The sequence below is a fragment of the Alligator sinensis genome, unplaced genomic scaffold (genome assembly GCF_000455745.1).
Source record: "Alligator sinensis unplaced genomic scaffold, ASM45574v1 scaffold97_1, whole genome shotgun sequence".
In the NCBI taxonomy this organism is placed as follows: Eukaryota; Metazoa; Chordata; order Crocodylia; family Alligatoridae; genus Alligator; species Alligator sinensis.
In genome coordinates this window covers 2,099,051-2,116,102 of record NW_005841921.1, presented here as the reverse complement: position 1 = coordinate 2,116,102, position 17,052 = coordinate 2,099,051, and the positions used below count along the sequence as shown (strand labels likewise).

The window sequence follows — 17,052 nt, the reverse complement described above, 5'->3', positions numbered from 1 at the left end:
TTTAAAATAAAAATTAAAAATTTGCTTGGATATGATCTTTCCTGTGTTGTGTTAGGATGGAGGGGGCAGGAGGCTTAGTTAGGCTTAGGAATCATGATCTGAGAGAAGTAGCCACCTTTTGTGCTATTAGACTTGATCACTATGGCGGTGTCCACATGATCATGGACATTTCTTTCCCCAGGGACAAGAAAAAGCAGCACACCTTGTGCTGCTGCTACTTGTTCCTGGGGCATGCCTGTGTCATGCACCCACTGGTGCATGGCAGCTTACCTTGGCTGGCATAAGGGAGGCTGGGGTCAGCATTGGGCTGGCCCCAGAAGCCTTACTTGGTGTCCTGGGAGTCTCCTGGGGCTACAGCATTGGTGATTCAGAGCCTGGCCGGCAGCCAGAGTATGACTCTGGCTGGCCAGGCTCTGATTTTGGGTGGCACATGCTGCCCCATGTGTGTGCCACTCTGCTTTTTCTTTCTTGCACAGTTTTTTTTGACCCCAGGATCTCCCAGGGTCAACCCCCCCCCCGCTCCCCTGTGCTGGTACTTTACAGTGTGGAGAACAGCTGAATGTGCACTATGTGGACATGGCCTCTCATCTGGATGTGGCCTCTGAGTTCAGTCATCACATTGGCCATTTGTAGATGTACTCACCATTTTCTAAACCATTTAAACTGATTCACATCACACAGTCTGAATTGAATTTCAATTCAAATTAAGGGTTAATAGTACAGGTGCACTGACACATCAGTCCCATATCAGATCAGCACCAATATAAGGAAAATTGACAGTATTGGCTGTGGTGGGCCAATAGGGGGTGCTCCTGAATTGAGCCACCCAGCTCACTGTGCCCAACCACCTTCCAGGCTCTGAGTGCCTCCCCGGGGGTGCTTTGTGTCCAGCCGACCCCCTTTCTGGAGCACACCCACAAGACGGGGGGTAATGCTGCCACCACCCAGAGTCTGGACTGATTTGGGACCTGCACCCTCTGGGAAACACAGGCCTATTACTTCTTGAGTGTACTTGACCCACTGCAAGAACTTGGGGTGCTTCCCTCAGACTGAAGCACAAATAATGGTCTCCCTTAGTCAGCTGAACCAAGGGGACCCCAAGGCATAATCTAGACCCTCCCTCAATAAGTCTCCCATGCTAGGTACAAAGGAGAACTTCATTGGTTACAAGGAGTAGGTTTGGAATAGGGTACAGGGTGGAGCAATATCAGAGAAATACCTTAGAGCAAATAGTGGCATGGTAGCCTTTGATCACGCATCTGACTTAATGTAAGCTATATATCTAGTTAGATCTCAGGTAGTTTACTCATGAGTATCATCTAGAGGCAGGTGGAGATTCCCTCTGGAGGAAAACAGCTCAGAGAGGGAGAGAGTTTCAGACGGTAAAGCTTCTCTCTGAGTTCTCATCATGGCTACTACCTCTCCTTCTGGGCAGTCCTTCACTTATAGCCCTTATGACCTCATTTACCTGATCCAGTGAAGGCCAGCAACTGTTGGCTGCCAGCCAACCAATTTGAAATGCATCACTGGTTGCTGGGTAGACTGGCAGGGTCTTTAGCCCCTTTCCAGTTATGTTGGCACTGCTTAGAACAATAGGGAGTTTAAGCCCCCCACCCAGGTATGTGATGCCAGTCACGTAGGCAGAAGGAGCTGGTTTCCCCCCTCCCTCAGGAATGTATCCAGCTTAGGTTACAACTCAGAGTCATCTGAAGAGATGGGGCAGAGGTGTCTGCCCTTTGCAGTGATCATGGTAAACAAATTGTCAGCTAGCAGAGTTTGGGGAGAGACAGAGATGGTATTCTGGCACATTGGCAATTAGCTCTTTTTGACTGATATGGCTGATAATGTCACTGATAAATGCCCTGTGCATGCGTGCAGCCACAGTGCAGCACACAGGCGGACAGGAGCACAGCCCAGGAGCATGGAGAGCCGATAAGTCTGTCGGGGAGAGTGGGTCCAGCGAGTAAGCCTTTTGGAGGGAAGAGGCGTGGGTAGGGGGAGGTAGATCAAGGCTCCTGTGGTAAGGGAGAGAGTGGGGCTGAGGCTGGGGCTGGGGCAGGGGCAGAGGCAGGTGCTGCACGGTCAGGGTAGGGTGTGGTACAGAGCAACAAGCAACTCATCCAGGGAGGCATGGTAGGGGTGTGCCCCTAGATCTGCATGTGGGACAAGGACAGGCTGCCACTACAGCCTGGGGCCATGGTTGTATCAGACTATTTCCAGTGGAAGAGTCTGGGTGGGGTCTGCACTTGGGGTGGGAGAGAAGGTTGGGGTGCTATGGTGAATTTTGGGGTGGCTGCAGCCCCCTCTGTAGCCCCCCTCCCAGCACCAGTGCCACCCACCCCAAGCACAGCCCAGCTGAGCCCCTGCTGGGAAGAGCCTAGCACTGCCCCTGGCCTCAGCCTGCAGCAGCAGCCCACCCTCACCCTGTGTGCAGATCCGGGGACACATGCCACCATGTCCTAAGGCATGTGCAGTGGCAGGACCCCCCACACCCCTTGCCCTTCAGATAAGCCACTTGTGGCTCCATCCCATGTCCTGCCCTGGCTGTGCAGTGCCTGCCCCTCCCCCTACTCCAGCCCCACTCCCTCCCTCACCACAGGGGCCTCAATCTACCACCCATTTCCCTACCTTCCCTCCTTCCCCCTTCCCTCACAGCAGATTTACTAGCCAGATGCTGTTCTCCAAGTTGCCTGACTACATATCTGCAATTAGATCAGTATTGGCTGATATGGCTCATTAAAAATTGGCCATTGGTATCAGCCCAGAAAATCTCTATTGATGCACCCCTAGTTAATAGACAAAAATTGACCATCAGCTCCTTAGACTCAATTTACAGCCTCTGTGTGTGGGCTGATGTGCTTAACACTTGCAGTTGGAAGTAATTGGAAGGCAAAAATAAGTCTGTTTAAGCACTGCTACATAATGGCAAACCTACTGACAGTTATCTAAAATGTTGTTCCAGAAGCTGTAACGGGTACAATTGACCTGAATGTTGATGGCCACCTCAGCCAATTTGTTGGGGGAGAGGGGGAAGGGGGTTTGCCCCCTTCTGTACAGACAAGTAGTCGGTGATCTTGGGCAGGGCTGGGGGACTTAGTCATGGTGAGGTGTTGTTGGCACATTTGATTTTGTAAAGGTGTTACTTTGTGCCTGATAGCCTCTATTGTGTTGCAAAAACCCGATTGAGTTTCCTTTGCTGTGACTAATATTTGCAATGTTGATCTGTTGAGTTCATAAAGACTGGTTTTCCTAAAAGCAACACTGTGTATACATGTTAATTAATACAGGTTAAATTGCTTAGTTCAGACTGCCCTGGTCTGCATTAATTTTAATCCTCATTCACTGAGAATTAGTTCATTCAGACTGGAGCCAACTTTAATTCAGACTACTAATGTCCACGTGTATACAATGATAGCTGTAGTCTGGATTAAACCTAGAAAATGTAACATCCATAAACAGCCTGTGCACATTAACCTGCATTTCTGTTAGAGCTGCATTTTCATTGTTGCTGACAAAATCTTGTGAAGTGCTGAGTTTTTAGTCAGAGATGCTTCTTGTAACAGCATGTTTCAGCACATTCACATTAGGTTTATTGCTTAATATTGCTATAAGGGTAAACCTGTCTTCTCACCCACATGCAATATGTAGTAACCAATATGACACATCCAATGATGAAATGCTGTTGTTCTTTCTCATGAGTTGCTCTACTGCTTATTGAGCCCATTCCCAATGATAACATCATTTTTCTTAATTTCTGTATTTCTTCATCCTAGGGCACTGTTCTTCCTTAAGCCTGTGACCAACACCCAACCTATCTTACCATTCTCAAGGAAAACAGATGGTAGCATGCCTTAAATATGCCCAGAGTTTAGTAAATCAGACACATGTGTAAAGCATAATATTCGTGGGAAAGTCAAATCAATCTTATGCTGTTTTTCTAGTTTTGTAGCACACTATCAGCTCAAATTAAAACCTGGAGGTTCCTTTTATGCTGCTTCTAGTCTGCTCCTTTTTATTTCATCTTTAGTAGTAGAGAGACAAAAATTCTTGTAGATTATATCTTTTATTGGATCAACTGTATGGTTGGTGTAGACATAGGCAAGCTTTTGGGAATCACAGTACCCTTCCTCAGGCCTGACCAACCTGGACCATCACAGCAACGTCACCTTAATAGGTCCTTAGGAGTAGTAATCTTTCTGTATCAGCTCCAGATTTTAATGTTCTTTGCTTGGATTAAAAACATCCTGGACAGATATTGCTGGGTTTTTGGGTGTAGCTAAGTTGTTGGTTGTAGCCATGTTGAACACACACTGAAACTCTAAAGACAAGAATACCCAACTACCTGTGGGGGCACACTTCCCACAAGACAATCACTCCCTCTCCAATCTCTCAATTCTAATCCTCAAAGAGAATTTACAAAACACCTTTCATAGACAAGCCTATGAACTTCACTTAATAAATCTACTGGATACAAAAAATCATGTACTTAATATAGCATTGGATTTATGATACATTACAACCTGCCTGACACATAATTCACCAGGTACCTGCCAGACCTGACCTCTTACATTTTTCTTTTCCCCCTCCCCTCCCCTACTTTTCTGCCCTTCGTCTTCCTAATTTCCAGCCATTTCTTTTTTCATAGACAGCCTCTTTTATAACTTGAATTACTACCACTGTAATGTCTCCCTTACTCACCTTTGGCCCTTTCCCCCACTGCTTCCCCTCCCCCGCCTTCCCTGCTTTACCTTTTGTTTTTTACTTTCTACGTATTTACATTCTCCCTGCCATCCTGCTACACTTTTAGCTTCTCTCATTCCTTGAAGTCTCAGAATAGCAGAGACTCCCTATGCCTGAAGAAGGGTGATTGTGCCTGAAAGCTTGCTAAGAATTTTTTTCAAACTACTCAGTTGGTCTAATAAAAGATATCACATCTATTCAAAGAACCAAAGTGGTGCTGGCTCCTACCCTGGGGGTCTTTAAGAGGAGGTTAGACAAATACCTTGCTGGGGTCGTTTGACCCCAGTATTTTTTCCTGCCATGGCAGGGGGTCGGACTTGATGATCTGTTCAGGTCCCTTCTGACCCTACGAACTATGAAACCTTGCTTGCCTGGACAAATATTTGCATTATCACAGATGTATGCATCAGAAAGTGAGATCTGTAGTACATATTTGGATAAACATAATTCCACCCACCTCAGTCAGATATCACAGTTAAAAATATCCTCTTATTTCAATCTACCTTTTTATTTATCCATTCCTAACCACTAAAGATGATCCCAGAAATTATCTTCCACAGGCTGAAATCAAAAGTGTTTCAACAAGATGAATGTTATTAGAGTTGGGTTATTAGTGTCATAGTATCAGTCATTCCTCAGCCTTCTGCACTGGAAAAACAACCTAAAAAAAAGAGGAAATGGAACATTAATGACACCTAATGGAATTAGCTGAACCTCAAAGTTGGATAAAATTTGAAATGACTCATTAATGCCATTGTTTGCTCTTCTAAATGTACTCATATTTCAGAACCTAAATGACTAGTTCTAGCATTTTTTTACAAAGAAGTAGATACTTTTTAGAACAGCTAGATCTTTTATGGTTTATGGGCTGTCTTTCCTCACCCCCATCCCCAAACCAAAAAAACTACTTTGCTGGACATTCTTGGTATTGGTTAGACCTATCTATATGTCACAATGATTTTTCTGATTCCCAGACCAGCTTGGACAGAGAATGGGGTGCAACAGTGGAGGAGGATGCTTGTTATTTAGCTACCAGAAAGTAAGCATAATGCTTTACTCCTCTTTTCACTGTACGTAGACTACAAGTCTGAAATGAATTTCCTAATCCTTGTCAAGTTCCATGAAGTTAATATGTCCTACTGTTTGCAGGATATATTACTGTGCTCCTGTTACTCTAGTTTGTAACTTAAAGCCTTTCAACAAATGATTCCATTTATGTTCAGAGAGCTCTGAACTTCTGCTTTCGCCTTTCTACCAAATTATACCTACCAGTCCTGGAGAAGGAAAATCCATTCCCCCTTTCTAATAAATTCATAGGGATTTCAATTAAAATGGAAAAATTGACTCTGAGAACTCTGTGTCCTATTCTAAAATAGAGAAGAGGAAGTAGCTTCCACTCTACCAACAGAGAAAAATAATGTCATGCTCTAACATGCAGGCATCCTATGATAGGCAGGTGATTATAGTTGTGGGAAGCTGTGCAAGTTATGATCTGTCCCTGAGGGTTTAACCAACTCACTTTACATGAAAGTAGAGCTTGAACTTGCAGCCCTTATTTAATATATTCCCATAGCACATAGGAGCATGGAGAAGTAGAACTATTACTCTTTTTTCTGCTTACTCCATATTTCTGTCTGATTTAAAAACTAATCTCTGGGGAAACAGTTTAGAAGTTTAAGGTGATGACCTCCAGTCAATCAACCTATAACATTAGGGATACAAAGACTAAAAAGGTTAACGTAACTCGTGACCTTATTTGAAGACTAACTCTAAATATGGCATTGTGTGGTTCCAGAATTGCCACCTCTTAGTAACCACAAAGCCCTAAAAAATCAGCTTGGAGTTTGAGCAGCAAGATAGCTTATTTCTCAGATACCATGACTAGTAGTTAAAGCTGCAATATTCAGTTGGGCCTTTGCTGATCCTTGGGGGTTTGTGGTGATATAAGAGATTAATTACTTTTGTAACTGATATGTATTAAAGAATTCTGTTGATTATGATGCTAAAGAATAAACACACACCTGCTGATATTATGGCTATGATTAATTTACATGCTAAAATATAGTAATTCATTTTGTCACTGAAGCAAATGTATATTGCACAGCTTTCAATACACATGGGAAACAGGTCTGTTGAGTGAGAAGGTTCTACTTTTACTTAGTCATTATTTAGAATAGAATTCTTGCATACAGCCAGTTGGCTAATTTGGGTCAAATATTAGGATCAGATCAGAAAATTAAATGCAACCAATGCAATTATTGAAGTGGAAGGTTGCCTAATGCTTTCCATATCAAACCCTGTTTATGATGGTTTATAAAACTTTGTCAAACTTTAACTATTTGGGCTGAAATTTCCCATGGTGGGCATTTGCCTAGCCTAACTTGTTGGTTTTTATTTTTCTTTTGATCCAGCCAAAATGGTTCAGCTGCTCCTGAGACTTAGAAAAAATAATTGGCCATTATAAAAAAAAATAAAATCTTATGACCTTTTATATAAAATTCTTCATTTACCACAATGGGTAGGAACAGAGACTTGAGATGAGTCTGGCATGCTATTCTTTGAGTGAAAGGTATAACTTGCTCTGAAAATCTGCCCAAATTTGACCAAACTTTAAAAAAAAGGCAGTTTGTGCATGCTCTGTAGAGACTGGATAGAACCTAACAGCTAAAGCACTGATTCTCAGTCACAGTGCCACAGCACCCTGGGGAGCCATGAGATCCTTTCAAGGGTGCTGAAGGAAGTGTTTGAGCGTAGAATGGACACAAGCCAGACCATCATGAAAGAGAAGGTATAAACTGATATAAGGAGTCTGGCAAGACTGAGATTGGGGGTATCCAAGAGAAAAAAGAGAAATTATAGCAATTAAAGTAGAGAAGACTGGGATTGATTAGGCAAGGAGACTAGGAGCTAGTCAAGGAGATTGGGGAAACTGAGGAAATGAACTGAGGGTCAGTGAGGGGAATTAGGGACTGACTAAAATCTTGTGTTGCCATGGGTAGAGGAGGCTAGGAATATGAACAGAGGATGAAACTGAGGGAGAAGAGGAGACACAGAAGAACTTAAGTTGGCTGGGAAAGTGATGGCAACAAAGAGCTGCAAAAATGTTGCAGGGACACTGGATGAGGAGTCAGGGAAGGCAAACAGTGGGTACAGGATAAAGGGGGAGATAGATTACATGAAGACTAAACTGGGAAAACTGGGATTGACTTGACAGGAAGACAGGGCCAAGGAGTAGGCAGGAAGAGACACTAAGAACTGAGGGGAGACTGGGATATTGGCTTATGAGGGAAAGCTTAGGATCCACTGAGCAAAAAAGAACAGAATGAGTGTAGCCTGAGGAGTGGAGACTGCACTATGCCAGGTTAGGGAATGGAACTTGGAAAAGAAATGGGAATGGAGAAGAGATGGGTCAGGGAAGAAGGGTTCAGTCTGAGGGAGGTCCAAAAGCATCTGTGATTCCTTGAGCACACTGTGCTCTTGAGACTGGAAGGAGAACCCACGATTTTTAAGTCTGACTGTTCTGTTGCTGCTGTTAGCAAATAACTGTGAAACTCACTGGCAAATTGTCTTATCTTTCTTTAGTTCATAAAGGATGAGAGTTCTCTATTGCTATGAGTTAGTCTGTTAGCTCACATGGCAAAGGTCTGTGTGGTGGTTCTAAAGGTTCTGACCCTGTTGATAACCCTGCTGGTGATGACCCATGTGGGTGCTGACATGATATCACATGATGTAATTTCAGAGAGAGGGGGTGTGTTTCAGTGCTTGGTTTGTTTTTTTTAAAGACATAGTTCTTTGCATGTAAATTCCTACATTAGAAGAGCATGTTAAGATTGAGAGGGAAAGCTCTTAAAAGTTAAGACATCCATGCACCTTAATTCAGCTCACATGTTTAAATGTATTCTTATAAAATCATTATAACATGATCCATAGTATTTCTTCCAAAAAGCCTTTGCCTTCTGTGTCCAAAATGAGTTTGTGTTTTTTCAATATAGTCTTATCTTCACAGTTCAGTGTATGTTCCTTAGCCTTATTCAAACCCTGCTATGAGGATGGAATTATTGATTTCATTACAGTATGCTCCGTAGCACTCACTTCAATTACATGGGTACTTTACACATGTTTATTAATTTTTGCAAAACTCCAGTCGGGTATAGGGATGATATGCTCTTCCTTACACAGATGATAACCTGTGGAGAGATTAAGATCAAAAGTATTCACTAATTGTGAATACCTACGATCTCTTAACAGAGTCGCGTGTGTGACAATTGATTCTTTACTAGTTGCAAACAGAATGTTCCTCTCAAGTTTCCGTCAGCACTGGTGAGAAAAAATTAGAACAAAAACCTATCTTTCTACATGACTCAAAGAAAACAGGCAGTGGCTTGCCCTGAAAATCAGGTGGAGTTACATTTCAATATCTAATAATCCAAAGAAAGAAATACTCATTTAAAGTACTTAAGATGAACTAGTAAATGACTGTGTGTAACAGGGGGCCTGCTCAGGGCCAATCTAACTGTGGCCCACCCACCTGTTCCTGGGCTAACCGTCCATGTTCTCACCCACAATGCCTTGTTGTTATAATTAGTTAACAGATGTTAATAAGTAGGAGGCTGCCCATTTACTGCCCCGATGCCAGGGGGTGCTATCTGCGGCTCCTTTCCTCCCCTACACCGCAGCCCAAGCCTTGCAGATGGCACCTAGATGTTCTCATCATCACCAGCCCCCACACTGGGCCCCAGAATCCTCCTGATTGAACCCCACCTGGAATCCTTTCATCAGGCAGTCTCATCTGCCTTCATATTAGGCAACATAGCTCCCTGAACCACTTCCCCTTCTGGGTGTGGTCCCCCCGGGACCTGTGGCTCACTAGCCCTGGCCCACCTCCAGGCCAGTCGGAACCCCAGGCCCTCAGCTCTTGGGCATTCCTTGCAGTGGGCCCCTGGCCCTTCAACCCATCCGGTCCTGGCCCCAGCATGGACCAGTCAGGGGAAGTCAAGACAGGCATTAAGTCTATGGCCCTTTTTCTCTCTGAGGGTCCACCCTCTGGGCCCTCCAAACAAAGGGGTAACCCACCCAATCATGGGGCCTAGGGGTTAAGGCACCCTGACGCACCTTTCACCAGGGTGGTAACTGGCCTGGCATTTCCTGGAGGCTCCTGCACCACTGAGAGCCCCACCAGGCCACCCAGTCCTAGCAGGGTGCAGTTTTAGGTTGTATCCAGGACCAGGAGCCTCCGTACCATCCCCTACAGCTCCTCCCTTACCATCAGATAACACCAGCAACTCTGCAGCCAGGCAATGTTATTGCCTGACCTCTAGCATCAGAGCTGCCCTGTTTATATGGGCAGCCCCAGATCCAAAATGGCTTCCCTCATCAGGCACCTGCTGGCTGCTGCCTTCTGGCCCTTAAAGTGGCAGGCACAAACAGTGCCCTGCCACACTGTGTTAAATATTACTTTTTAATTCAGACTGCATCCTGGGTATTTTCAGTCAAAGCTGGTAACAAAACCAAATGTTTATCAGTTTGTTACTCCTGCTGGCTCAGTTACATCAGGTTTCAATTTTTTCCTGCATTATCAACAGAATTTGTAATTACATTCTAATTACACGTGTACTAAATTACACTTATGCAGACCAGGAAGCCAGTCAGTTGTGTTGATGTCATTGAAGGCTTCATTGGACCTTCAGAACCATTATTGCTGATAGGTTGAAGGTAAGGCAGGGTGATTAAGAACAGTATACGATAGAAAGAACCTGACTCAATTTTCAAGTGCCAAGTTGAATTTTCAGGGTTGGTAATTGGAAAGAAAAAATTGATCTACAGACAATGAGAAACAACAAAGCCTGTATCGAATGCTGCCCTATAAACTACATTTTTTCAAGTGTAGAAATTCATTTGAATCTTTAAATTGTCTGAGTGGGACTTCTAACACAGTATGACCATTGAGGAAGCATAAACATTTCCATGGTGCCTCTTTTATAAGAGGGGCTGGCTGCAGATGTGAAAAAAAAAGAAAGCTGTGAAGTCTCCTTTAAAGGAAAAATATATTCAGTGGTAATGCCAGCAAACTTTCTCTGAATGCGAGTTGTGACTTCTCATAATATACAAAGAAGTGCTGCAAAAATTGGCAGTCCCACGCAGGCTTGCAGTGGCTGCAGTGCGGGGCGCCAGCCATGGGGTGGGTGGGGAGCCGCTTTTCCCCTCCATGTTCAGCACCAGCTTGTAACCCGCCCCTGCTGCCAGCCTGGCCCTGCACCGGCTCCAGTGCAGCTGCAGCCCCCCGCTTGCCGCACCAGTGTTTGCCACCGCCACCCCTATGCTGCCCAGTGCGTGAGCTCAGGGCGGGCAGCAGCAGCAAACACTGCCCAGCGCGGCAAGCGGGGGGGCTGCAGCTGCTGCCACCGTGTGCAGTCCTGACGGGTGAGCCCAGAGCTGGGAGGGGGCCCCATGCTGTAGTGAAATAACCCATATATAAAGGGAGGATGCTCAGATTTTCCTATCCTTTCCTTTTGCTTCACCATGGGTTTATTTTTCAGGTTTATTTTTATTGCCTGTGTCTGCTCAGGACAGCCCCGCATGGGCTGCGAGTGGCTGCAGCAGGGAGCGCGGGCCATGGGGCAGGTGAGGGGCTGTTTTTCCCTGCGCTCAGCACCAGCTCCTTCCCTGCCAGAGAGCAGGGGGTTGGGGCTGCACGCTGCACCCTGCCAGCCTGTCCTTCGCTTTGGGCCCCACCAGTACTGGCCCTGGGACATTGGTCCCAAGATAGTGACCAGAGGGCACCTGTCAAGGGGCCAGGCTACCCATGTGGCCCTCGACAGTTTGACAAAACTGGGTAAGTGGCCCTCTGCCCAAATCAAATTGCCCGCCCCCGGATTAAAGGGTCCTCTGATTCTATTTGGATTCAGAGATTTGGCCACTGAATCGGGCCACATCTCAGCTGAATCGGATCAGGGACCAAAGCTTCACACAGCTCTAATGTACATATCTAAAAAGCTTCATTTTGTCTCGCAAGTGTCAGCATGCAATTGAAGAAGTTGCCATCTGTAAGCCAACCAACTTTCAGTATTATTAAGCTTTATTCTAGCATTCATGTTGGCAATATTTATTGAACAGTTTAATATTCAATATTTATTGAATAAGATTGAATAGTTACAGAAAAAGGCTCTCTAAAATTTAAATATCATTGAAATGCAATTTGAGAAAATTGTGCTGTGTTGAGACCAAAATGAAATAGGACTTCATTTTGGCAGGGTATAGGACTTTTACTAACAGCTTGAATGTATCAACACCAAATCATTAATTTTTTTTTTATTAATTAGCACTTATGATTCATGTTGAACTATACTAAGTTCATTATCTTAAAATCAAACACAACCATGATGGGGAAAAGCCTTCCAATACTCTGAGGCTGCATATACCAGAATTCAGTTTATGGGTATATATTAAGTTCTGTAAAAAGCCAGTATACTGACCTTGTACAAATTTCTCCTCAAAACTCATCTGTGCCAGAATGCCTATATAACATTTGACACTGTCTAAATGGGGGACATGATGTGATTGCTGCTTATTATTAAATGTTTCAAGGATTCCTTTTTCTTGTCCTTAGGAAGGTAGAGTAGGCTGGCCCCTTAATGATTATCTGGTTTAGAGACGCACGAGCATTTGTAGGTAACAGCCTACTCTGTCAGATGCTAATAATGGACTGACAGAAACAAAAAAAACCATTGTTTTTTTGCTAGGTTTTCCTCTCTGTGTTTTTTCATTATGAAGTAAGTATATAAACTTTTTACAAGAAAAAATCTTATTTCTAGTATTATGGGGCCTAGCTCATGAAGGGCTATAATTCTCGTGCAATGTTAATACCACCAATAATGAACTAAGCCAAACAAATTCTAATCAACTAAAATATAAGATCAGGCAAGTGTTAGGTTTGTGAATATGATTTTTTTGAGTGACCAGTGTGAAAACTCCTATCTACCCTAGATGTGGTTTTTGCATTCCTAGCAAGTTGCAAATAAAACCCTTAAGTTCTCTAATATAAATGGACAATTCTGACGCTCTAGTTTCTTATGTTTACTATCACTTATTTAGGGTTGGAGTATTGTCCTGGCTGATAGTCTGGAAAAATTGTGAGGAAAATGTTGCTTCTCACAACGTATTTAGATTGCTAGTTTGTTTGGACATAACTAAGGAATATCTCTGAAAAAAAAGAATGGTCAGATGCACAGATTGTTTTGAGGAGGTCCTTTATAGTGATAATAGTTTGGGCTCCATCCAGAGTGCAGGCTGTTGTTCTTCTTCCTTGCATATAGGAGTGAAGAAGAGTAAGCCACCAGTACTTATTTCTTCAAAGGCTGCTGGGTTTTGATGCAAGATCATCTCTGAAAGAAGCACTCTAGCACGTGACTTAAGCAATGTTAGATTTGTTGCTTTGTGGTTAACTGGCAACCCAGACTTCCTGGATTCAGTTCTGGTATTTTCTAAAGTGTCATATTTGCAGGGTGATTAATTAGTCTGTCACACGACTATACACTGTATTGGTCACTATACTTGCTCTTAGTTAATCTGGTGAAGCTACTCTTTTGTCAGGAGTAAAAGCTAAACAGCTCCCTTTACCTGGTTAGTCATGAAACACCTGACATTCTTCTTTATAAAGAACCATCAGTATGGGAAAGACTGAGGCCAAAGTCAAACAGAGACTGGAACTGGCACATGTGCTGTCTGTCAATGATGGGGCAGGGGGCGTACATGGCAGTCATGAGGGCAGTGTTGCCACCAGTGCTTCTGTATACCATACTGGTCTTCCTCCCCTTGGAGCAAACCATCCATAGAATTCAAAGAGTCATTCGCATCTCCTTTTAGAACTCTAGATAGGAAAAGGTTGCAAGGACCAAGCTGTATAAGACTAAATGGACTGGGGGCTGAGGAATGCCTGATGTTTTTCTGTTCCTCTGAGCCAAGTATCTGCAGATTGGCAACTGGGGCAGAATCCAAAACAGCCTGCTTCATAAGATAATTTGCAGGGCACCTGCTGCGATATTGGGAGGTCTACAAACCCCCCAACGCATGCCCAGACCTTGGAGCTGCCATGGTTCTACAGAGTCCTGGGGTGCTTCTGGAGCAAATGCAAACTGCGCAATGAGGCCCCAGTGACCCTAATGAAGCACCATACAATCCAGGAGGTGGTAAGGGCATGGAACAGGCTATCGCCCATGGACCCAATACCCGGCAACATCTGCCAAACTGTATGGGAATGAATCTTCCACAAGGACCTGCAGAAAGAACAGAGGGACTTGAACTGGCAGGTAGCCCACTGGGCACTCCTTATGCAGGCACTAAGACTAAGAGAGGGGTAGAGAGGCTCTTTAACTTGCCCCAAGCAAACCTGCTGGTGGAAAGAGGAGACAATTGACCATCTCCTCTGGTACTGCCAGGGGGGTGTGGAGGAGAGTAATTATACTCCTCATGATGATGACAGCGGTCAAGATCCTGACCAGAGTGGCAATGCTGTTTGGACACATAACCCAGCAGAAAGGGGCCCCAACAAACCACTTGAACCAGTTCATGTCCTGCTTCAGAAACAACATGTGGAAGGCCAGGAACCTGCTCATGTAGAGGAACACAGACCTCTCAGTTGAGGACTGCATCATAATGGGACTGAGTGAGATGCAAGGCTGCTTACAGGAAGACAGTAAAAGATGACAGGGAGGAGACAGGAGGGATCATATGGAAGAGAAGAAACTGGAACAGACTGTTCAGGAACAAGACCCCCAGAGAGACAATAACTACAACAAGAAGAAAGAAGATGATAGTGATGAAGTGGGGGAGAGTGGAAAGAGCAACAAAGAAGAGGCAAATAAAGATGATGGAGATTAAAGACTGGGAAAGAAACAGAGGGGTTGTGGTGGTGGGGACTAGGATGGGAAGGGCAAGAAGGAGGGAGCAGAGACAGTGTGGCATTATTATGATAGCTAAAGAAGACAGTGATGGGCATGTGGGTATGTGGTTGTGGCATAGAAACAGGAAGTTGATGGTTATCCATTTATGTGTGTTATAGACTATCAAGTGAACTGGATCAGTCAGAAGACAGAGCTGTTAAGGTATAGGGGGAGTGTGTGTATGTGCAAAATATCTGGTATTAATTGAGGAGCTTCAGAGAATCTTTCAGATCTCCTTGGTGGACAACTAGTAGACTGGAGATAGCAGCAACAATCTTTGTATTGGTGGCCATTATTTACATAAAGCCCAAAGAGTGCTTTGCACTAAGAGAAAACAAAGTTTGTTGGGTTGCCACTGGTTTGCAGAGTGGACAAGTTGTAAATGAACTATGAGCTGTTTACAGCCCTAATATTAAAAAATAGGGCAGTGATGATTGTTTGGAATTGCAAATGTGTCCCAGCCAGAGGAGGGAGTGACTCTTCCTTGTTGAGGAGGAAAAATTCCTGATGTATCCTGAGGCATTCAGTTTGGGGAAGGATGGGATGACAGCAGGCCTCCTTAGATAGGCAAACATTTAAATAACAGCATTTGGGCTGCAGATGGATCCGTTAGTTTGAGGAAGAAACACAAGCTGTTTTCTGGGCTGAGAGGACCTATGTCTACAGGGTGTAGGACTGTATAGCATAGAGAGCAGAAATACTCTATACGTGGTACGTTTTGAACAGAGGACTGTTGTTGTACCATCTCATGGAGAAGAATGAGCGGGGTTGAGAAGTGTTGTTGATATACCCTATTCTCAGACTTCCAGTGTCTAGGTGAACTTTCTGTGTAAGTGATGATTATGAAACTTGCAAACCGAGTAGGACATGATACTGTCACTTGTCTGTCCACAGGACAGTGGGAGGGAAGCCATATATAACGTGGAAAATTCAGAATGTCAGCCTTACCTCCTTGGGGATTTGCCAAGTATCTCCTTCTGGCTCTATGGTCTGTCAATATTTGGTGAACCAGGGTTTACATTGAATCCTGTTCTACTGCTAAAGTAGGGACTGAGAGGGGAGCAAAAATACCCTTTAACTTTTCATGCCAGCCCCAAACTCTCCCCCATTGCTCTTTTCTGACTCCTTACCCACATCATTCCTGTATTTATCACCTCACCATTCAGTACTGACTGCTCTGTCTTGTCTCTGTGCGTGAATTCCAAACTGCTGAATCCTGATAATTGATAAATAGCCACAGCAATGAGTCATTTGAGTTTTAGAGTTCACAGTGTAAATAGGCTGTTGAGACTATAACAGCCATTGAGGGGCGGTTCCTCTATCCCTAATCATTCCCCACCCCCTCGCTATTCATGATACAATCTGCCCTAGAGTGTGACCTGCCAGGGGAAGGAATTTGTCTGGGAAAAACCCCGTGCTCTATAAATGATGCTGACTGAGGGCCCACAAAAGCTTGTGCTATATATTATTTAGTCTATAGAGGTGCATATGTATCCTGCCTTCTGACTGACTGTGCTGGAAGTTGTATACAGGAATTGCCATGCAGGTTCAACTACCCCATTTGTAACTCTACTCTTGTATTTCGCTTCCAATAATAGTCAGAACCAGATATTTAGGTTAAAGGGGGCAGTGCACACACAAACCACCACCGTACAACTTGGAGTGGTCTGTAGGATAATGTGCCAATAGGCAGGATTTCTCCTACTTAGTTGTTTTATGCATTGAAACCTGATGAGTTCTGCTACTTGCATTTTTAAAAATCCTTTGCCATAACTTTGGTGGAGTTCATTGCTTGTATAAAGGCCGAATCATCTCTCTTCCCCACAACCTCCAACCCTCCCCTTCCAAACATGCCAAGCAGTAGGTCTCCATGATACAATATGGCAATCTGCTCACCGACTCGTCAGGGCTAGAGTCAAAGTTCAATGTGCTGCCCTCAAAAGTTACTGGCTGGCCTGGTCCCTTTGCAGCTGGGAGGGGAGTTAGCTCCAGCATCCTGTATGCATGCCCCTCTTGTTCCTGCAAACTGACAGCTCTTATTATTCAGTGCACTGAACACCCCTCAAAATGCAACCCCACAGATAACCACAAGGTTATCTGTGCCCCCCACTCCTGCACCCACGCTGACACCCTCCCACACAGCCTCGCATACCCCCTACACTGACACCCCTCCCACACACACTGACACCCCCACACATACATACACCCACGTTGACACTGATCCGGACACCAACACCCCTCCCCACACCCCTGCACAGTCCCACTGACACCCCCCACACACCACCCCCTACACACACAAACGTGCCCAGTGACACCCCCCGCACGCACGCACACTGATCGCAGCACAACCCGCCCCTCCCCCTCACACACTCTT

The 17,052-nt window shown here is 44.6% G+C and overlaps 1 protein-coding gene across 1 annotated transcript in view; it reads left to right on the top strand.

Annotated features, from left to right (window-relative positions):
• Positions 1 to 14,466: 14,466 nt before the first annotated feature.
• The window catches only part of PLA2G15 (phospholipase A2 group XV), a 40,030-nt gene continuing 37,444 nt past the window's right edge, over positions 14,467 to 17,052 (top strand). Inside the window, exon 1 of the mRNA XM_025198438.1 lies at positions 14,467 to 14,592. Coding sequence (XP_025054223.1) covers positions 14,467 to 14,592 — 126 coding nt within the window. The remainder of the gene's footprint in view (positions 14,593 to 17,052) is intronic.